This window comes from Nothobranchius furzeri, chromosome 16 (genome assembly GCF_043380555.1).
Source record: "Nothobranchius furzeri strain GRZ-AD chromosome 16, NfurGRZ-RIMD1, whole genome shotgun sequence".
NCBI classification, from domain to species: Eukaryota; Metazoa; Chordata; class Actinopteri; order Cyprinodontiformes; family Nothobranchiidae; genus Nothobranchius; species Nothobranchius furzeri.
Genome location: NC_091756.1, coordinates 4102321 through 4121006, shown reverse-complemented (window position 1 = coordinate 4121006; position 18686 = coordinate 4102321). Strand labels below are relative to the sequence as shown.

Genomic DNA, 18686 nt, shown 5'->3' with positions numbered 1-18686 from the left:
AAAAAGAGAGATCATATCTCTCCTGTCTTAGCTTCCCTACATTGGCTACCTGTTAAATTCAGAATAGATTTTAAGATCCTTCTTCTCACATATAAAGCTCTTAATAATCAAGCTCCATCATACATCAGTGATCTGATTGTTCCATACGTTCCTAACCGAGCACTTCGCTCTCAGACTGCAGGTCTACTGGTGGTTCCAAGAATATCTAAACTTAGGATGGGAAGCAGATCTTTTAGTTATCAGGCTCCTCTCTTGTGGAACCACTTCCCAGCTTTAGTCCGTGAGGCAGACACGATGTCTTCTTTCATCAAAAAGGCTAGGTTATCCAGAGTTATCTCTGTAGTTATGCTTCTAAAGGCCTGCTGGAAGACATGCTGACCACTTTCCACACTCGACTACTTTCTTCTACAATCTGCTCTTTAACTGTATTATTTCCTGCTATTTCAGCTGTTAACTTTATTTTTTCTCTAAGTGTTTTTCTCCCCAGAAGAAGCTACAATAATTTTCTGCTGAGCTGTGGTGGCCTCACTATTGCTAACCACTTAAACATTCTCCCTCTCCTGATAATAACTTTTTGCTTTCTTTGACATGAGATGTGCTACTACTAGTTTACCCGTTTAATTATAGATTCACTATGATGAATACAACAAAGTTTATCTCTTATCAGAAGAAACATTACTTGGTATATATGATTTGTGTGTGTGTGTGTGTGTGTGTGTGTGTGTGTGTGTGTGTGTGTGTGTGTGTGTGTGTGTGTGTGTGTGTGTGTGTGTGTGTGTGTGTGTGTGTGTGTGTGTGTGTGTGTGTGTGTGTGTGTGTGTGTGTGTGTGTGTGTGTGTTCTGTCTTCTCCATCCCCATTGAGTCGTGGAGGATGGCTGCTTATACTGAGCCAGGATTCTCTGGAGGTTTCTTCCTGTTAAAAGGGAGTTTTCCTCTCCACTGTCGCTACATGCTTGCTTAGTATGAGGATTGCTGTAAAGACTCGGACACTAGTCAGTGACTCGATGCAACCTGCTGGGTTCCTTATATAGGAAACCTTTTACTGATTGGCCAAATGAACTGACCTGTATTGGAATGTTTACTGTGTGAAGTGCCTTGAGACGACTCTTGTCGTGATTTGGCGCGGAAACGCCTGGGGTCCTGCTGGCGGAGCTCGTAAAAGTGGCTGGGGAAAGGGCTCTCTGGGATGCCCTACTTGAGATGCTACCCCGCGACCCAGCCCTGGATAAGCGTAGGACAACATACTGCTCTTTAGATATGCACCTTACGCTATAATAACGTTTATTGGCCTGAATAAAAGGGTCATGGCCCTCAGGCATGTTTGCTTTGTCTCCGTCTCAATTGCGCAAATATTCTTTGGACAGAGTTTGCCCTTTTGGTCTTCATGTAGCCTAAAGGAACCGGTTATTTGCAGCCAGCTGGTGCGTTAGAAAAGCAGGTTCATTAAAAAAAAAAGTTGCTGCTATATTTAGATTCATAAAGCAACATGTGAGAGTAAAAATAAAGCCAGTCATGCAGCACATTTTAATCCTGACTGGGGCAACCTATATAAGCCCCAAATAAATCTGCATTAGAGAAATGATTAAGAATGGAGCTCATTCTCCTCCGAACACACGTTATGGAAGTGCTTGTCTTCTCAAGCATCCTTCGTTCGTGTTAGAGGCGCCATTCCCTATCATCCGACTCATTTCAGGGGCGGACCCCTCTCAAGCTGGGACCAGGGGCCAGCTGCCCCCCAGCCCCTCCTGAAGCTCTGCCCCTGCATCTGTGCATACATGTGTGGCCGTACTTGTGCACATTTTTACCCCTACTGAATGCTGAAGTTGGCATTTGAGTAACTTAACTGGTCAAACGTTTTTGAAAAAATTCAGCTGAGTTCATTTCAGTGAGCAGTAGCTAAAGTCGCTTTTTACGAAGTAAAATCCATTTTCTGTTTGCCCCTTAAAGTGATTCCCAAAAGGCAAAAGAGGCACGTCCTTTGTGTTTCCTTAAAGCTGTCGCACAAGGCTTCTAGCATCCTTCACATAGTAGTTCACGTGCCCTGAGCTTCCTGCAGTGTGAAAACGTGGACAAAGGGTCTAAGAAATAATGCACCGGTATATTGTGCAGCCTGCACACATATCTAAGCACAGGTTGCTGTAAAACTAGCAAGACATTCACATTTAATCTACATTTACCAACAAGGAAGAACAGCAGCAGCACAAGTTCCATTAACCCCTATTCTACGTGCAGCAGCCGTGTGACGTTTCCTGAGTTCACCCTGTTCTCTGACCTCTGCTCAGCGCTTCTGGAGAGGACCTGAGCTCTAATCTGCTCACTTGAAAAGTCGAAGTGTTTGCTGCCGGCCGACTTCCTGTAACTGTGCCAGCTCAGTCTCATGGTGACATCTCACAGTGGGGGTGGGGGGGTGGGGGGGTCTGTACATACATCCCCATGATGAGTCGACTCCTGCGAGTTAGATATGAACAGGTAGGAGGAAACTGTGTGTGTGTGTGTGTGTGTGTGTGTGTGTGTGTGTGTGTGTGTGTGTGTGTGTGTGTGTGTGTGTGTGTGTGTGTGTGTGTGTGTGTGTGTGTGTGTGTGTGTGTGTGTGTGGGTCTAGGCCTAGTAGTGTGACTGAAACCACATGTTGGGATACAAGACTCAGACCTTGTGACACACACACACACACACACACACACACACACACACACACACACACACACCAGCTCTGTTAGACTTCTGCTCACACCTGCACTAATCACAGCTGTACTTCTATCAGAGCAGAAGTCCACCACGCCCTGAGGGAAAGTGGCTGCACGGCTCTCTCCTCCACATAGCGTAACACCTCCAGGCTGTGTCACACTAGGTGTCGGTGACAGACGGCAGTGTTTGAATACATCTGATCAGACACACTGTGTGCAACACTCATATTTAGAACATCAAACTAAGAGGCGACTCCAGGGCAGAAATGTCGTAAGCTAGTGCTTCCTGTTCCTAAAACTGATTGTTTATCATAATAGTGAAATGAAAACCCATCATTAATGTAAAATATAATGTAATCAACATCATAACCATCATGTTTTTAACCACGTCTGGACCCTAACACTTCAGATGTTGCTTGGCTTGTAAAACGTTGGTAATTCTGAAGTTTTACACCAGGAAGAGTTGGCCTATGTGATGCTGCTGGTGGATGGGAGGTTCGGAGCCAAAGGCAGGAACCCAGAACAACACAGAGAGAGGAGAGAGAGAGAGAGAGAGAGAGAGAGAGAGAGAGAGAGAGAGAGAGAGAGAGAGAGAGAGAGAGAGGTGTAGTTGCAAAAATTAAATCCTTCATTTAGGAGTGATAAGGAAGTCCACAGGCTTAGGAAAAACTCCGGAGCCGACTTAAACACTCACAGGAGGAAAACTCTAAACGAACTCAAAACAGAAAACACGCTGACAGGCAACACACACACACACATACACACACACACACACACACACACACACACACACTAGTCAGGCATTCGTTGTGAGGACCGTCACTGGCATCCATTCATTTTATTGACTGGATTGAGCCTAACCCTAACCCTAACCAGTCTAACCCTAACCTTAACTAAAACCTTATTCACACCATACCTCTGAAACCAACTGGTAACCTTTTTAAAAAAAGCGAGGACCAAAAAATGTCCTCACTTTGTACAATAGTGAAAATGGTCCTCAGTATGTGCTATGTACAAGAACGAACACACACACACACACACACACACACACACACAACAAGACCGGGACAGAAGGCAGTGATCAGGGAAACGGAGCAGGTGTGTGAGCTGATGGGAGGCAGAAGTGTGGAGGAAGCAGTACACTAAAGGGCGATGCTAACTTTATCTAAACACACAGAAGACTAAAGATAAGTGAACTAATCAACCTGAAACTGGGCACAAGAATACACAAGAAGCACCAGATCTCTAACTTGGGAAACTGAAGAGACAAGAACCAAAAGAAGAGGGAATCTAATACTGGGAAGACTGGCAATAAACGAGGTGGGACCACTAGACATGAAGGGACTAGAGGGAACATGGGGGGGGGGACCTGGAAGGAGCTGGGGACCACAGGACAAAGAACATGCCAGCTACTCCACCAGATTGAAGCAGAGTAAGCGGAGCACTGGCTGAGTTATAGACCCAGTTGTGTGTGATCAGGCTAATTACGGTGATACTTGGTTCGGGTTAGGTTAGGGTTCATACTTGTCCAGTACCTGTACATCCAACTAAAGACTTTCCAGTGGAATATATTCAGAAAACGACAGAAAGACAGGACTGTGTGTTTTGGGTGGGATTCCATGTCTACATTAGGCAGCGGTCACCTGAAACACCAAACTTCTAAATCCATTCCAGGATGAAGCTGAAACAAGTCCATCTCCCGCTGAAGGAGCTTACTTTTCTGTTCAATGTCTCTTGGTGGGAACATGCAGAGAATCGGCCAGATTTTACTGCTCATAAGACTTAAACGTAGATTTGAAGAGAATCTTTATTAGTCCACAGTTACAGTTATCATAGAACCAACGAATCATTTATGTTTATTTAGATTTACTGATAACGGCAGTTTTACGTTTCTTTATTTCATTTGGTCAACTCTGGCAGCCATAATTTCGTTATAGAACAGAGATTATGTTCAAATCTCTCCAGCTGATTAAATCACTATAACTATTTTGTACAAATTGTCTTAATTATCTACTCGGTTGTTAACTTTTCACCTGGTAAAATAGCGCGGTTGTACTGGGATGTTGTTTGTGTAGCTGCAGCCAACTACTTCAGCAATATTAAGACTGTCTGTTTGCCAAGTGACCTGGAAGAAAGAACCAGTTCTTCCACTCCAGTATGACTTGTAGCTGGGATAGTCTGCCTCCTGATTAGCCATGAACTGAACCAACAGCATGGTAAGGACTGGCACAAGCACCACAAATCGCAAACTTTGCTTGGATGTTATGAAGTGTGAACAGGTGAAGTATAATTAAAAACCCATTTCCAGTTTGTTTTTGAAGAATGCACAAGCATGTCTAGCCGGCACAAGGACTCCTGGGATCAGGACTCCACCAGAGCAGACCTGGATCACCATCAGGCTGTTGGGAGTGCATCAGCACCTCAGCCAGGAGAAGACTTTTGGCAAGGTGCCAAGTGCAGTAAAGATGCCATTTCTCTAAGAACACCAGAATGATGTTCAAAGGGCTGAGGATCGGACTGCTGAGGACTAGAAATGAGTCCTTGTTCTGATTGGTTCACCTTCAGAGATTCTGGTCCAAAGAGGACAACCTAAAGTGATGGTGTGTATTTTTCCTGGCAATAGGGGGCAGTACATACCTGAATCATTGCAATCAAGCAGTATTTTTGTGTTGGAGGAAGATCTGACCAACGGATGCCCATTAGGGTCAAAAATCCTTGGGAGCACAACCTCCAGCAAAATGACAAGCACATCAGACTCCCTTTCATCGCTGGCAACGAGTGAATAAACGTGTAAAACAACGTGATACAGCTGGTCAGCTGATGATATGCAGCTCTGCCAGCTGAAGGGAGGAGCAGGAGGAGCTGAAGCCAAGTTTAGGTCATTTAAGTTATGCGGCTCCATCTTCCACAATAAAAAAGTGGCAGGCATAACATTCTATAATTCACTGGGTCATCTGGATCCAGAGAAGGTTTCTTAAGTGAAGGTTGGATTACAGCAACCTTAAAATCTTGTGGTACATACCCATTTACTAAGGATAGATTGATTATATCTAGAATGGGGGCAGTAACCAAAAGAAATGCATTTTAAAATAATTTGGTTGGGATTGGATCTAAAATGCAAGTTGAAGGTTTAGATGAAGCTAATATTTTTGATAACTCTGAAAGCTCAACTGGATCAATACGATTCAAGCACAGATGAGGTTCTACAGTCACCTCTGATGCTGCCTCACTTACTGAGGAAGAAGAAATCGCATTAGGGAGGATGCTAAAGATTTTGTTTCTAATAGAATTCATTTTACTTGTAAACATCCCATAAAGTCATTACTGCTGAGGGCTAAGGGAATAGATGGTTCAGAGCTATGATTCTGTGTAAGTTTAGCAACTGTACTGAAAAGAAATTTAGGATTATGCTTATTCTCTTCAATTAGTAATAAAAATATGCAGTTCTAGCTTGTTGAAGCTTATTTCTATACAGCACAAGACTGGTGATTCTCAATAGGTGGCCTGCTGGAATGCCCCCCACCCCCCACCCCCAGACTGGACCAGACCTGCCCCCCACCACCACCAGGGACCCGACCACTCAGTCGAACCTTTCACTCACATAACTGCCATATCACTGGTTCAGTCGTCTTTCTGAACAGCAGCACTGACACGTTCTCTTTGCATTTGCATTAGTAACCTTCCCTTCATCTTGCCTTTTCTTACAGTGAACCATGGAAAGTTTCCAAAACAAGAGGACTCCTATGCTTTTGAGGAGGAGAGTAGCCGTGAGAGTCTGTCTCCTGAGCAGCACCACAGTGATGAGTCTCAGGGCTCGGCCTGCCCTTCTTCTGATGCTGTTGGCAGTACAGCCTCCTCCTCTTCCTCGCCTGCCCTCACAAGTCCACAGCAGGTAAAGGAGAAGAGATTTTCTACTCCATGTTTTGAAACGCCTCTGGCAACTGCCTTTCCTTTGGCTCTGCCGCTCTCTGGTGGTGACAGAGGGAACTGTGCATGCCCTGTCAGCCTTCTCACACCGACTCAGTGACATCACACTGGAAATGAAGCCCAACAAGCCTACCGTTAGCTTTGGCATACCAGAGAAATTCTGACGTGCACGTGATTGATTTGTGAACAGGGTGGCACAAACCGGGACCCACTTGACCAAAGCCAGGAAGAACATGTGTTTGAGACCAGCGACAGCCAGGCAACCCCCCCAGTACCTGTTCCTGCTATAGTCAAGGTTAGCCAGTTGAAAACATGAACCCTGTCTTGCTTTAGATGTTTGTCTCTAAGATGTAGACCAACTAACCATCCTTTTCCTGAACAGTCCAAGACATCAGACAAGAACCGACACAAGAAGCCTAAAGATGTGAAGCCCAAAGTGAAGAAGCTCAAGTACCACCAGTACATTCCTCCAGACCAGAAGGCGGAGAAGTCCCCCCCTCCCATGGACTCAGCATATGCTCGACTTCTTCAGCAGCAGCAGCTCTTCCTGCAGCTGCAGATCCTGAGCCAGCAGAAACACACCCACACACATTCACCCATACAGCACTCACCACTGCAACACTCACACACGCTGCAGACACAGGTCCATGCCCAGCAGAGGCAGCCCAGCTTCGTCTACCAGCCTCACCCACCAGAGCAGAAGTAAGTCACACCCATTAACACAGCACAGCTAAATACCATGTGGCTGGTGTAAAACAGCACCGTTACCCAGGAATGATGCGTACTCACACCGTCCTAGACCCTTCTACTCAGACCCCAACGGGCCCAAAGTAGGTTTCTGTTGTGTTTTCAGTTCCAGAGGAGCTACTGAGCAGCCATCAGCCTGCAGCACTAGCGGTCCGTCCAGCACAGCCAGCAGTAATTCATCCTCTCCAGTCAAAAACGCTTATTCTACCCAGAGCAGCACCTCTCCCATCAAAGTCGGGCCTCTCCCTGTAAATCTGGAAGATCTCAAAGTAGGTGATAATGGAAGAAAATGACCAAATTCACAGCTTAAAGAATGAATATAAAACGAGTTACTTTTTGTTTTGCTCTGTGAGGTGTCAGAACTGAGGCAGCACCTGCGTATCCGGGGCATGCCCGTCTCAGGCACCAAGACGGCCCTAATCGAGCGCCTCCGGCCTTTTAAGGATTCCACTGCAGACTCCTCCCCTTCAGGATCCTCTGACATCACCACCTTGACCTTCCCAGTCACACCCACGGGGTCCCTGTCCTCCTACCAGTCTCCGTTGTCCTCCAGCGCTCTTTCACAGGGGGGGTTCTACCCTTACCCAAGCACCTCCTCGACCCCGCCTATTTCTCCAGCCTCCTCTGAGCTTTCTCTGAGTGGCTCCCTCCCCGACAGTTTTAGTGATGTCCCCATGTCCTCCCCAAATCAGTTCCATCTGCAACCATCCCCGGCACAGCTAAGCATAGAGGAGGTCCAGGGCGTGGGAGGTGACCAGCTGAGTGGAAGAGACCAGCGGGTGGGGGTGGGTGGAGGCACTGAGGCTCCAGATGCTGAAAAAGATAAAATGCTGGTGGAGAAGCAGAGGGTGATCGAAGAACTCACGTGGAAGTTGCACCAGGAGCAGAGACAGGTGAATAACAGATGCTCTAACTAAACATCATGATCATAATCAGCATGAAAGTCTTAATATTGTTATCGTTGTAGTGGATCGGATTAAGTTCATCAAAGTTCTACACACAAACTCCATAAAGACAAAAGCATAAAAATAACTTGAACTGGGAAACCGCGTGTACATAAGTGTTCCCAGCATTTGCCATGAAGCTCTAAGCTCAAGAGCCTCCCTCAAGGATGTGTGCTGAGCCACCTCCACTTTCCTCTGCCGACACACAACCTCAAACCTCTTCATCAACGTTCGTGGACAACACGACCGTGGTGGCTCTTCAGCCACGGTGAGGAGATACACGACAGGCGAGAGGTGCACAATTCGCCAACTTTCATAAACGATTATAAGCTAAAAAAAACAGCTGCGAGGCGTGCAAGGAACACGAAAGGTGTGCGTGCCGCCCAGACACTGTGGAGGACAGGCTGCTTGTTTTTCAGCTTCAGTCTTTGAGCGTGAGATTTACTCGTGAGCATTAAAGAAAAGTTGTGTAAAAGTAAACTAAAACACAACAGCAACAGTACCAACATGTTCCTTACATGTTTCCATCTCGGGTCAGATGATTGGAAGATGCCGGTGGTTGTTCCTCCTAAGCAGCCAACGTTCAAAGGATTAATGAATCTTGCCCGCAACTCCAGCCTCTATTAACATTAAGCGATACATTGCTGCAATGCTGAGGCGGTATTACGGAGTCTTTGATCGTTTATACGTGGTCAGCCTGCGGCGGCAGTGTGGCGCGATCGTGTTTTTAACAAAAGATGGCGGTATAAGGAAGCGGTCTTCGGGCTTTTAGCTTTCAAGTAACTTGATTTTTATGCTAACTGAAACACCACTCCTCAAGTTTGCTCACGAGCTGCTCCATGAGTGTCCATGCGAACGGTCTGATGTTCTGGGCTTCAGGTCTAAAGGCCAGAAGCTCCCAGGTCTCTGCATCACTCCAGTTTGCCGTCTCAGCTGATTCTGTTTTTACTTTTATTTTTAACATTCACGTTTTTCCTGTAGATTTAATGCAAAACTATGTTGGGTGTGTGTTCAGTCTTACATGGTAGCCATGATGATCATTTAATAATCAAATCGTAGGACCATGAGTCGAATCGAATTGTGAGGTAGCTAAGTTGGCACACCCCTAGTGAGTTCCTGGGGTGTACATCACTGAGGACCTTACTAACTACTCTGCATCACTGTGTGGTACGGTGTCTGCCACCACATCCTGCCATAAGACCCTGCTTCACACGGTGAGGTCAGCTGAGAGGGTCATTGGTGTCTCGCTCCCTTCACTCCTGGACACTTACTGCACCCGACTCACTTGCAAAGCCATCAGGACTGCGGGTGAGCACTCACCCAGCGAACAGCCTCTTCAGTTTGCTGCTGTCAGGAAGCAGGCTGCATCTCGGCCAGAACCAGCAAGTAAAAGGCCCGTTTTATTCATTAGGCGTAGGTAGAACGGCCCTCGCTTAATAACCATCAACTCCACCGGTGGAAAGCAGCGTTTACACACCACAACAGCGTCAAAACACCAGGTGTCACTGATGCAAACACAGAGCTCCCGACCTCAGGTCTCACCTTCCTCGACTAGAGCTCTGTCTGCTAGATAGCATGTTAGCTATTCAATCTGGATGCGTGGTCCAGGATGCTGTCATTAAGCCACGTTTCACAAACACAAGAACACACTCCTGATGTGATGTGGTTGGTGCAGAGTAGACGGATGTAGTCCAGCTTGTTGTCCAAAGAGCGTACCGTGAGCACTGAGATAATGGGGATAGGTGGCTGGAGATGGTTGGGCACTAGCCTAGATAGCCTAGATAGATATCAAGGGAGTGTCTTCTGGACAACTCTGGGTGTCCCAGCCCAAGGTCGGACTTGAATGTGATTGAACATCTCTGGGGAGCTCTTAAGAGGACTGTACCAGTGCTTCCCATCAAACCAGAGGGAGAAATTTCCCAAAGACAGGTGAGCTATGCTGGTGGTGAGGTCATTTCCTAAAAGACTTGAGGCTGCAGTTGCTGCCAACGCTGCCTCGCTAAAGTATTGAGCAAAGGCGGTGAATACTTGTGTACATGTGAGTTCTCAGGTTTTGAAATGTTCTTAACACATTGGCAGTGAGCTCCCAAAGGCTTTTCTCGTGTTGTCATTATGAGATGTGTGTAGAACAATGAGGAACATTTATTCCAGTCAACTTTAGAACTAACGTGGTAGCGACACGCTGTGAAAGCTTTCCGAATCTGTCCCCGCTGTAAAACACGGTTCAGTCATTAAAGAGCAGGATTCATGTGACATGCATGCTCATGACACCAGCTTCTGATCTCCCGCTGTGATGGTGCTTGTCAGGTGGAAGAGCTAAAGATGCAACTCCACAAGAGGAAACGCTGCTATGGAGCATTACAGGACCCCCCCTCTCCTCCGTCTCACTCCTCGACGCTCCATCAGCAGCAGACCACAACTGGACAGCATTATTTGGGAGTGATGATCAAGCAAGAACCGATGTCCTTGTCCTCCAGCTGCCCCCTGTCTTCTCCCAAACAGCTCAAGTGTCCTCCTAGTGGCTGCATGGAGGATCTCAGACAAAGCATCATTTCCACAACAACTGTGAGGGGGGGGCAGTGTATAGATACAGGTCCTTCCTGTGGAAGCCCATCAACCATGTCAGCCTTCCTCAGTCCACAGTGCTCCCCGCAGGACTCTCCCAATGGAAAAGCCTCCAGCCGTTCCCAGCCATCATCTCCTAACAACCCCTACCTGTTGTCACCTCCAACAGGACGGGACAGCCGTGGACACAGAACTCACAGTGTACAGGTATCATTTCTACCAGTTATGGTTTAAAAAGCACACCTTGAAGGTTTTACGTATCAGAACAAAGTCTGACTGGCATCCGTTGTCTGCTGAACATTTTCTGATCCGGACCAGCCTTCACACATCTAAGGATGTATTTATTTTCATGAAGGCAATGTGCGACAGCCTGACCCTTAATCCACACTTGAGGCATCAGCGGCACAGAAAGGCAGCAAAAGGTCTCTACTTCAAACAGAATCCATCACAGGTGCAGTGTGGAAAATTCCAGACACACCCCGAAAGCGCTCCGTTAGATAGGATTGATGGAATTGGGTTCTATTTTTGTCGTGAGCTGCTTCTGGAAATCATACTTGGTATCTTTAAACATCTGGTAATTTTCCAAATAAAAGTCTATTGCAGAGATCTTATTTATGTAGATTACATCAATACATGTGACCTAGCGGCTTACAGACATCTTTTAAAAAGTGCAACAGTGCGTTTTCCACAGCTTTAATCCTGGAAATGGAGAAGAACAACTTTATACACTGCCTGGCCAAAACAGTCTCCACCTGGATTTGACTAATGGGCCATTCCCATCTGTACCGGGTCGGCCCGGGCCGGGTAGCCCCAGTCGGCCCCAGCCTGGCCCGGTTGATTCCACACATCCTTGTCTTAAGCCCATGTGGGCTGATTCTACCCACCAATCAGAGGCTTGCTCTAATGGAAGGTGTGAATTTGCTGTCAGCAGTGGGTGTGTTGGCCCTGGTCGGCCTGAAGCAGACCCCCTCGAGAAGAGGGCTGAGAATGAGCCTTGGTTGGCCCGGAAAAATACCAGGCCACCCAGATATGTAAACAACCTACGCTACCCGGCCCGGGCCGACCCGGTACAGATGGGAATGGCCCGTAAGCAAACAGGTAGGAGCCTCCCATTGGATCATTACTGCAGGGCGATTATCTTTCAGCTCGCCGCAAGTTATTTAACTCCAACTGGTGCAATGAGCTGCTTCTTATTTCTTAAACAACCATGTGTAAACCATCTGGTGGTCGTGGAAAAGGTGTTAGTCTCTTAGAGAAGGGTCGGATCGTTGGCGTGCTTCAAGCAGAGAAAACATCTAAGGAGATTGTAGAAATGACTAAAACCGGGTTAAGATCTGTCCAAAGCATACTTTATGATTTCATTGTTTTAGTGTTAAATAATTTTCTTGAGCCCATATGTGTTAAAATGGCACTTTACCAGCATTAATGAAATGTCCCACTATCGCCCCCTGTGGCCTGACTACCGCATTTGCAACTTCAGTGTGGCGGGCCGCCACCTGTTGGACTAACACTGCAGTCTGCGTCCAGCATGTTTTAGATCCTGAACACAGCTGATTTGTTTGATTTAGTGATGAATCACTCCTGTAGACACTAAAAAAGCTGGGGAGTCGTTTCAGGTGTTAGTTTAAGGTGCTGAAAAGACTAACGCACAGCAAGGAGAAACGTTTCATTTTCAGTTTACCAGAAATAATGAAAAACGGACACTAGGGGCTGCTAAAAACAAGCAAACTGCCAAGTGTTCCTTTAAAAACTGGAAGGGTATTGGGAACCCATCGTCTTTGAGGAAAAACTGTGGCTGTAAAAAACCTAACCCTGAATGATCATGATTGGTGATCACTTAAAACTTTGATGAGATCAAATCAAAGAAAAGCAACAGCAGAACTCAGGGCTATGATTAATTGTGAAAGCAAGAGCATCTCCACATGAACAATGCAACGGGAACTCAAGGGACTGGGACTGAACAGCTGTGTAGCCGCAAGAAATCCACTAATCAGTGAGGCAAACCGGAAAAACTACATTTCCATTTGCTACAGATTCAAGTGTGGAGCAATCTGGTCATGTGGTCTGATGAGTCCAGATGGACCCTGTTCCAGAGTGATGGTGCATCAGGGTGAGAAGAGAGGCAGATGAAGTGATGCACCCATCATGCCTAGTGTCTACTGTACAAGCCTGTGGGGGCAGAGCTATGATCTGGGCTTGCAGGTGGTCAGGTCTAGGTTCAGCAACAGGATGTGCTCCAAAAATGAGGTCAGCTGACTACCTGAATATCCCTTAATGACCGGGTTATTCCATCTTCCCTGATGGCACGGCCATATTCCAAGGTGACAATGCCAGGATTCATCGGGCTCAGATAGTGAAAGAGGTTCAGGGAGCATGAGACATTATTTTCACACATGGATTAGACACCACTGAGTCCAGACCTGAACCCCATTGAGAATCTTTGGGATGTGCTGGAGAAGGCTTTGTGCAGCGGTCAGACACCACCACCATCAGTGCAAGATCTTAGTGAACATTAATGCAACGCTGGATGGAAATAAATCTGGTGACGTTGCAGAAGCTTATCGAAACAACGCCACAGAGAATGTGTGTGTAATCAAAGCTAAAGGCGTCCAATGAAATAATATTAGGGTGTGTGACCTTTTTGTGTTGGAAACCTTTCTTTGGCCAGGCAGTGTGTATGACATCAGTCAGTGATATCAAACGTGATCTCCTTCTTGGTTTAATGGTGGATGGCATGAACAAACCGTCACCTTTGAAGCCTTGAAGGATTTTGTGATCTTGAGAGTCCAGCAAGGAGGATGGCGTCACGGCGGAGGCGCTCGCCGGTGATGATTCACGCACCACGAAGCACGCATAGGAACTGTCCCGCTGCTGTTTTGCATCACTGATGCCAGCAATGTGGATTCGGGGTTAGTGCGGAGCATGAAGCATTGTTTCAGGAGAAATATTGTTCATGTCCTTCAGGCCAAAGTCCATCTTAAACAGCCCCAAACTTTCACAGCGCACATCGCTTTTCATCAGTTTCATGTTACACTCCGGTTCACACACAACTCTGCGAATATGTAAAAACACGAGTATGCGTAGCATTACAATTATTGTGCTACGTATCGCATGATTTTAAAGAAAGCATGTTCGTATGTGTGATGCTAACTGCAGATGCAGCCGCGGAGCTGTGACCAGCAGGTGGATTGTTCGTATCCTTCAGACCAAAGAAACCTACAGCCTGTATTTCCTGGCTCCGCTGACTGTGGCTTACATCACAACGGCTCCACCAAGGCTGAAAGCCACAATGTTCGGCCAAAGGTAAACAGCAAAGTGGTGTACTAACCTCCGAGTGAACCACTTCACATTTGTTTTTCTGCTGTCTGTTCACTCTAAACTGTCACTCGTTGTCCAGACGTCCATTTTCTCTCGTCTTTTACTTTACAACGCCAAACCATCTTTAGATGAAACCGTATTTAACTCAAACATTCTTCTTTTTCCCTGCATCTCTCAATTTGCAAGCTCCCTTACACAATGCTAATGCCACTTCTCACTTATTTCTCATATAGATGTCAGTATTACCATCTTCCCGGCATGTTGGCCTAAAGTGTCAGGGCTCCCCCCCTGCCTTCAGTAGCTCAGAGTCAGACTCGTCTGATCTAAGACAGCCCCCATGCTATGAAGATGCAGTCAAGCAGGTAAACACAAATCTGTGCTAAATGCCAGTGGAGATGGCTGCCGGGGATTTAATTTTACCATGTGGCGTTGCTTCAGTTTCAATTTTCTCCTCTCTCTTCTTATTTCATCTTTTGGAAGTCCATCATCTGTGTCGTTCTTGTTTGTTACGTCAGTGGTTCAGTTCTCCATAAACTTTAATCATTTCTTAGTCTTACATAAGCTCGCCCCTCCTTAAACAATGACTGTATAAAAAAGATGTACAAGCCCCACCCATAGCTTTCTGAGGGTCTTTTTGAAGCCAAATGGGGGGTTCAGATCACCGCCATCTTGGCCGTGTCACAGTCTCCCAGACCATCCAAAAATGGGAAAAGAGATGGGGCTGAGAGTGGAGCTGTGAGGGTGGGGCCAAATGATTTACACCCATGAACTCTGAACCAATGTAGCTACAAGCTAACTCAAAGCTACACGGAGCTTGGAACCCGAATGGAGGTTTCCATGCGCTTCTAGTCAGAAAACGCAGTTGAGCGACTCAAGTGAAGCACACATCGATGTGTTGTGCTGCTATTAAAGCTAAAATGGCTTTTTGAACCAGGCTGTAAACACGTTTGTTCCTGCTGTCAAACGGACATTTTCTAACATGGGAGTCAATGAGGATTTGCCTGTTTCAGCCCCTAGTGGATGAGGGGAGAACTGCAGTTTTTGTCACTTCCTGTTAGCTTTAGCTTTTGGGTCCTTGGGTTCCTGCTTGTGCTTGAACTGTATGGTAAAGATCACTTGAGTTGTACCCAATTACCTATTAATTTATCAATAACAGCTCCCATGCCGCGTTTTAAAAGTGCCATATAAATAAACTATGGTATGGTAATAACAAATTAGTATTTTTACATCAACCAATCCGTGTTTCATCATTAACTAAAGCCTGAGTCATGCTTCTCCGTCAGCCCCAACAGGGAGAGACGCGCGCACGAACGGAGACGTTTTTCCCTCATACTTCTCCGTCTCCTGGGGAGTGTTGCAAAGCAACTCCCCGCCAGGACAGCAGAGGGCGTAGCGCTGATCTGAGGTATCCTGTCATGTATCGGTCCAAGATGGTGTGTTTATATTGTGTTTTTTTGTATATAAGAGACTTTTTAGCACTGACAAATGTGTCTCTCATCCTCCTCCACCTCTTCATGCGCTCGCCACCTCTAAACCCACGTTTCCTGTCATTTCCGTCCACAAATAAAACGCTTGCTGCGTATCTTTTCACTCCTCCAGGCACGGGAGAATTAAACGTTCATGTTTTTAGAGTTTTTCCGCGAGGTATTCTTCAAGCTTCTCCGTGTCTGCTGCCAGTTATCCTCGGCTCTCCTTTTGTTTTTGATGGCGCAATGGCGGCGGTGTAGACGACAGCGGCGTCCTGACCAATCACAAGCTTGCGTTTTCCGTCTCGACGGACGGATGTTTAGAAAAGAGAGCTCGACTCCGTCCGTCCTTGCGGGGCTCTCCAGCAGGCCCGTAAGGACGGATAATGGCGTTTCGTGTCCCCGCGCTGACGCAGACGCAGAAGCATGACTCGGGCTTTACCGTTACTGTATCATTAACTAAGCTCTAGTTTTTAACAGAAGCCTTTGGAACCTGAAATGCTGCCATTCTAGTTCAGTATCTATGGAAACAGCCGAGAAATGATGTGAAAGAGTGAAGCACTAAACGTTGTGACAACAGACACACTGTTTCATGTTACAGCAACTGACCCGCAGCGAGCAGATGGACGAACTCTTGGATGTTCTCATAGAGAGTGGAGGTAAGTGGGAAAAAATCATTTCTACGAGGAACTTTCAATCCTCCTCCCCTAACTCACTGTGATATATCCAAGAGCAGATGACTTTGGTGACACAGGAGTTAGGGTTAGTCAGAATAAGACACGCAGTCACCACATGCACTTGGAGGAAAACAATTGAGAAGAATATCCAAAACTGGAAAACGTTTGGGTGTGATATCAGTAAAATACACCATAAATAAATGTTCTCACCAGTCTGAGTTGTGTTTCTGGTTCAAAGCTAAGAGTAACTACCTGTTGTAGATAGCTTCCTGAACAGCATCTGTTCAGAAAAAGAGTTTACACTCTTCAGGACGGAGATGCTAACCTGAGAGCAGGTCGGTCATGGGCAGCATTGATGTACAAGTAAGAGGTTTGCAAAGTCCAACTTGTCATGGTTCCTACTACTGAAAGTAGAAATACCTATAATGTAAATAATATTACAACAGCACATATGCAACGATTATAGTTCATGCCCAACGACCGGACTTGGTTTTTCTAACAATAACGTTCACAAAGAACCATGGCCTGGTGAAAGCGCTAAATGAATGGATTTCTTAGAGTGGCTTTCTGAACAGGCCACACATTCCTCTTCGTCCCACGGTATGTTTGGTCAGGTTCAGGTCAGTCACTCTTATCAGACACGTTAGCATCCAGTACCTAGTGTGACACTCCCTCCTCTCCTCTTTCTCCTCAAGAGATGCCAGCTAACGCCAGAGAAGCGAGGGAGAGGTCCTCTGTAACCAAAGTTGTGCCTCACATTACTGTGTCCCCAGGGTGTCCCGGCCTCCTTGTTCCAAGATTCCACCGGCACTTTGAGTCCTTGTCCTCCAGTCAGCTTCCTTACGACCATGCCGCCCATCACGTCTCCGAGAGCCACCTACAGACTCTGCTGAACAGTCCAGTGGAGCGTGGAGGAGCTACTGATCATGAGCTCCAGAAAAGTGAAGGGAACAGGAACAATGAGGAATACAGCGGCCAGCGCTGCCACCCTAACCATCTCCAACAGGAAAAAGCTTTGACCAACAGAGACCTGACAGACCACCCTCTGTCCCCCGTTGGCAGTAAGGCTGTTCCTGAGGTACAAGGGGTGGTCAGCATGGCCTACAGCGAGACGCCGTGGGAAATGATGGAGTGGCTGGAACTGGCACCACTCAGCTCAGCCGCCGCCTACAGTGATGCTCAGCCCAGTATGCCCAGTATCTTTAACGCTGAGTTCCTGGATGTCACAGACATTAACCTGAACTCTGCCATGGACCTTCAACTGCAGCACTGGTGAAAGTAAGACTACCACTGAACCGTGCCCTTTACTAGCTTCGATCCAAGTGTGACTCGCTTTGCTGTAATCCAAAGAAATGTTTTGTAGACGCCTAGACATTTTGTCTTGAATCTTAATTTTACTTAACATTTATTTTATCATCAAAACCAGAAACCAGGTGCTGTTTGGACCACGGAGAACAAAACTTCTATAGAAGGATGACAGACGTTTCCCTGTGGAGACATGGTTGCCATGCCGACCATCAGTGGTATACCAGCCTGACTTAAAGACATCAGTCACCAGCGACCATATACCTGCTGGCTCTGTGATTGTGTTAGTGGCAACAAACAAAAAGATGCAAAGACGAAGAAGACTTCTGTCAATGCAACGACAAGTACATTGGGATTGTAAAGAGATCATAGCAAAGTGTTTAATTAGATGTAAATATGTGTATTAGTCATATATCAGGTGTGCTAGACTTTAACATCAGCTTTTCAAAAGTCTTTGACAAAAGCAGAGATGTTCCTTCTCCGGCGTGCAGATGTTCCAACTATTTCCTGGAATGTTCAGCGTCGTATCTTCACGGGGTTTTTGGACCAGCTCGCATTAAAGTCCAGCTATGGTTTTGGGCCCACCCGTTAAGTAAAACTCACTTAGCACTTAATTCATATTTATCACTAATTATCATTAATGGTTGTTGAACTGCTACGAAACGTTTTTGTGCTGAACCATCTTTAATTTTGATGTTTATCCACAAGGAGGCGCTAGGGAGATCAAGTTAACCCTTATTCGACCTTAATGCATTTTTTTTGTGCTCAAAGGACAAAAAAGTTAGAAAATTAAAGGGTTACATGAGGGTTAAAGCAGCACAAAAACGGCCTTATTTCACCACAGTTGTGTCTATACAACATATACATGAAGACATATACTTTTGTCCCATTTACACTTTTGTATTAACTCTCAGCATATAGTCCTTTTGAAAGCTCGGAGTCATTTAAAAAAGATAACTTTTCTCCTCACTAGTTGATAATTCCAGGCCAATCACAGTTATTTATTTCATCTTTTGTATTTATGATTGTGTCTTTACACTGACTGGCTTTAC

General features: G+C 46.2%; 1 protein-coding gene across 6 annotated transcripts in view; it reads left to right on the top strand.

Annotated features, from left to right (window-relative positions):
• myocd (myocardin) overlaps nt 1-17892 on the top strand; it is a 44709-nt gene extending 26817 nt beyond the window's left edge. For 2 of the 6 annotated variants that reach the window (XM_015977320.3, XM_054735918.2), the window contains 10 exons: nt 6393-6577; nt 6803-6907; nt 6995-7314; nt 7466-7628; nt 7713-8252; nt 10611-11075; nt 14025-14171; nt 14420-14548; nt 16254-16311; nt 17025-17774. In XM_015977320.3, coding sequence (XP_015832806.3) covers nt 6393-6577; nt 6803-6907; nt 6995-7314; nt 7466-7628; nt 7713-8252; nt 10611-11075; nt 14025-14171; nt 14420-14548; nt 16254-16311; nt 17025-17605 — 2693 coding nt within the window. In that variant the 3' untranslated portion in view covers nt 17606-17774. Of the gene's footprint in view, nt 1-6392; nt 6578-6802; nt 6908-6994; nt 7315-7465; nt 7629-7712; nt 8253-10610; nt 11076-14024; nt 14172-14419; nt 14549-16253; nt 16312-17024 lie in introns of all 6 variants that reach the window. The other 4 variants (XM_054735917.2, XM_015977321.3, XM_015977322.3 and 1 more) reach the window with 4 other exon arrangements.
• The last annotated feature ends 794 nt before the right edge of the window (nt 17893-18686 follow it).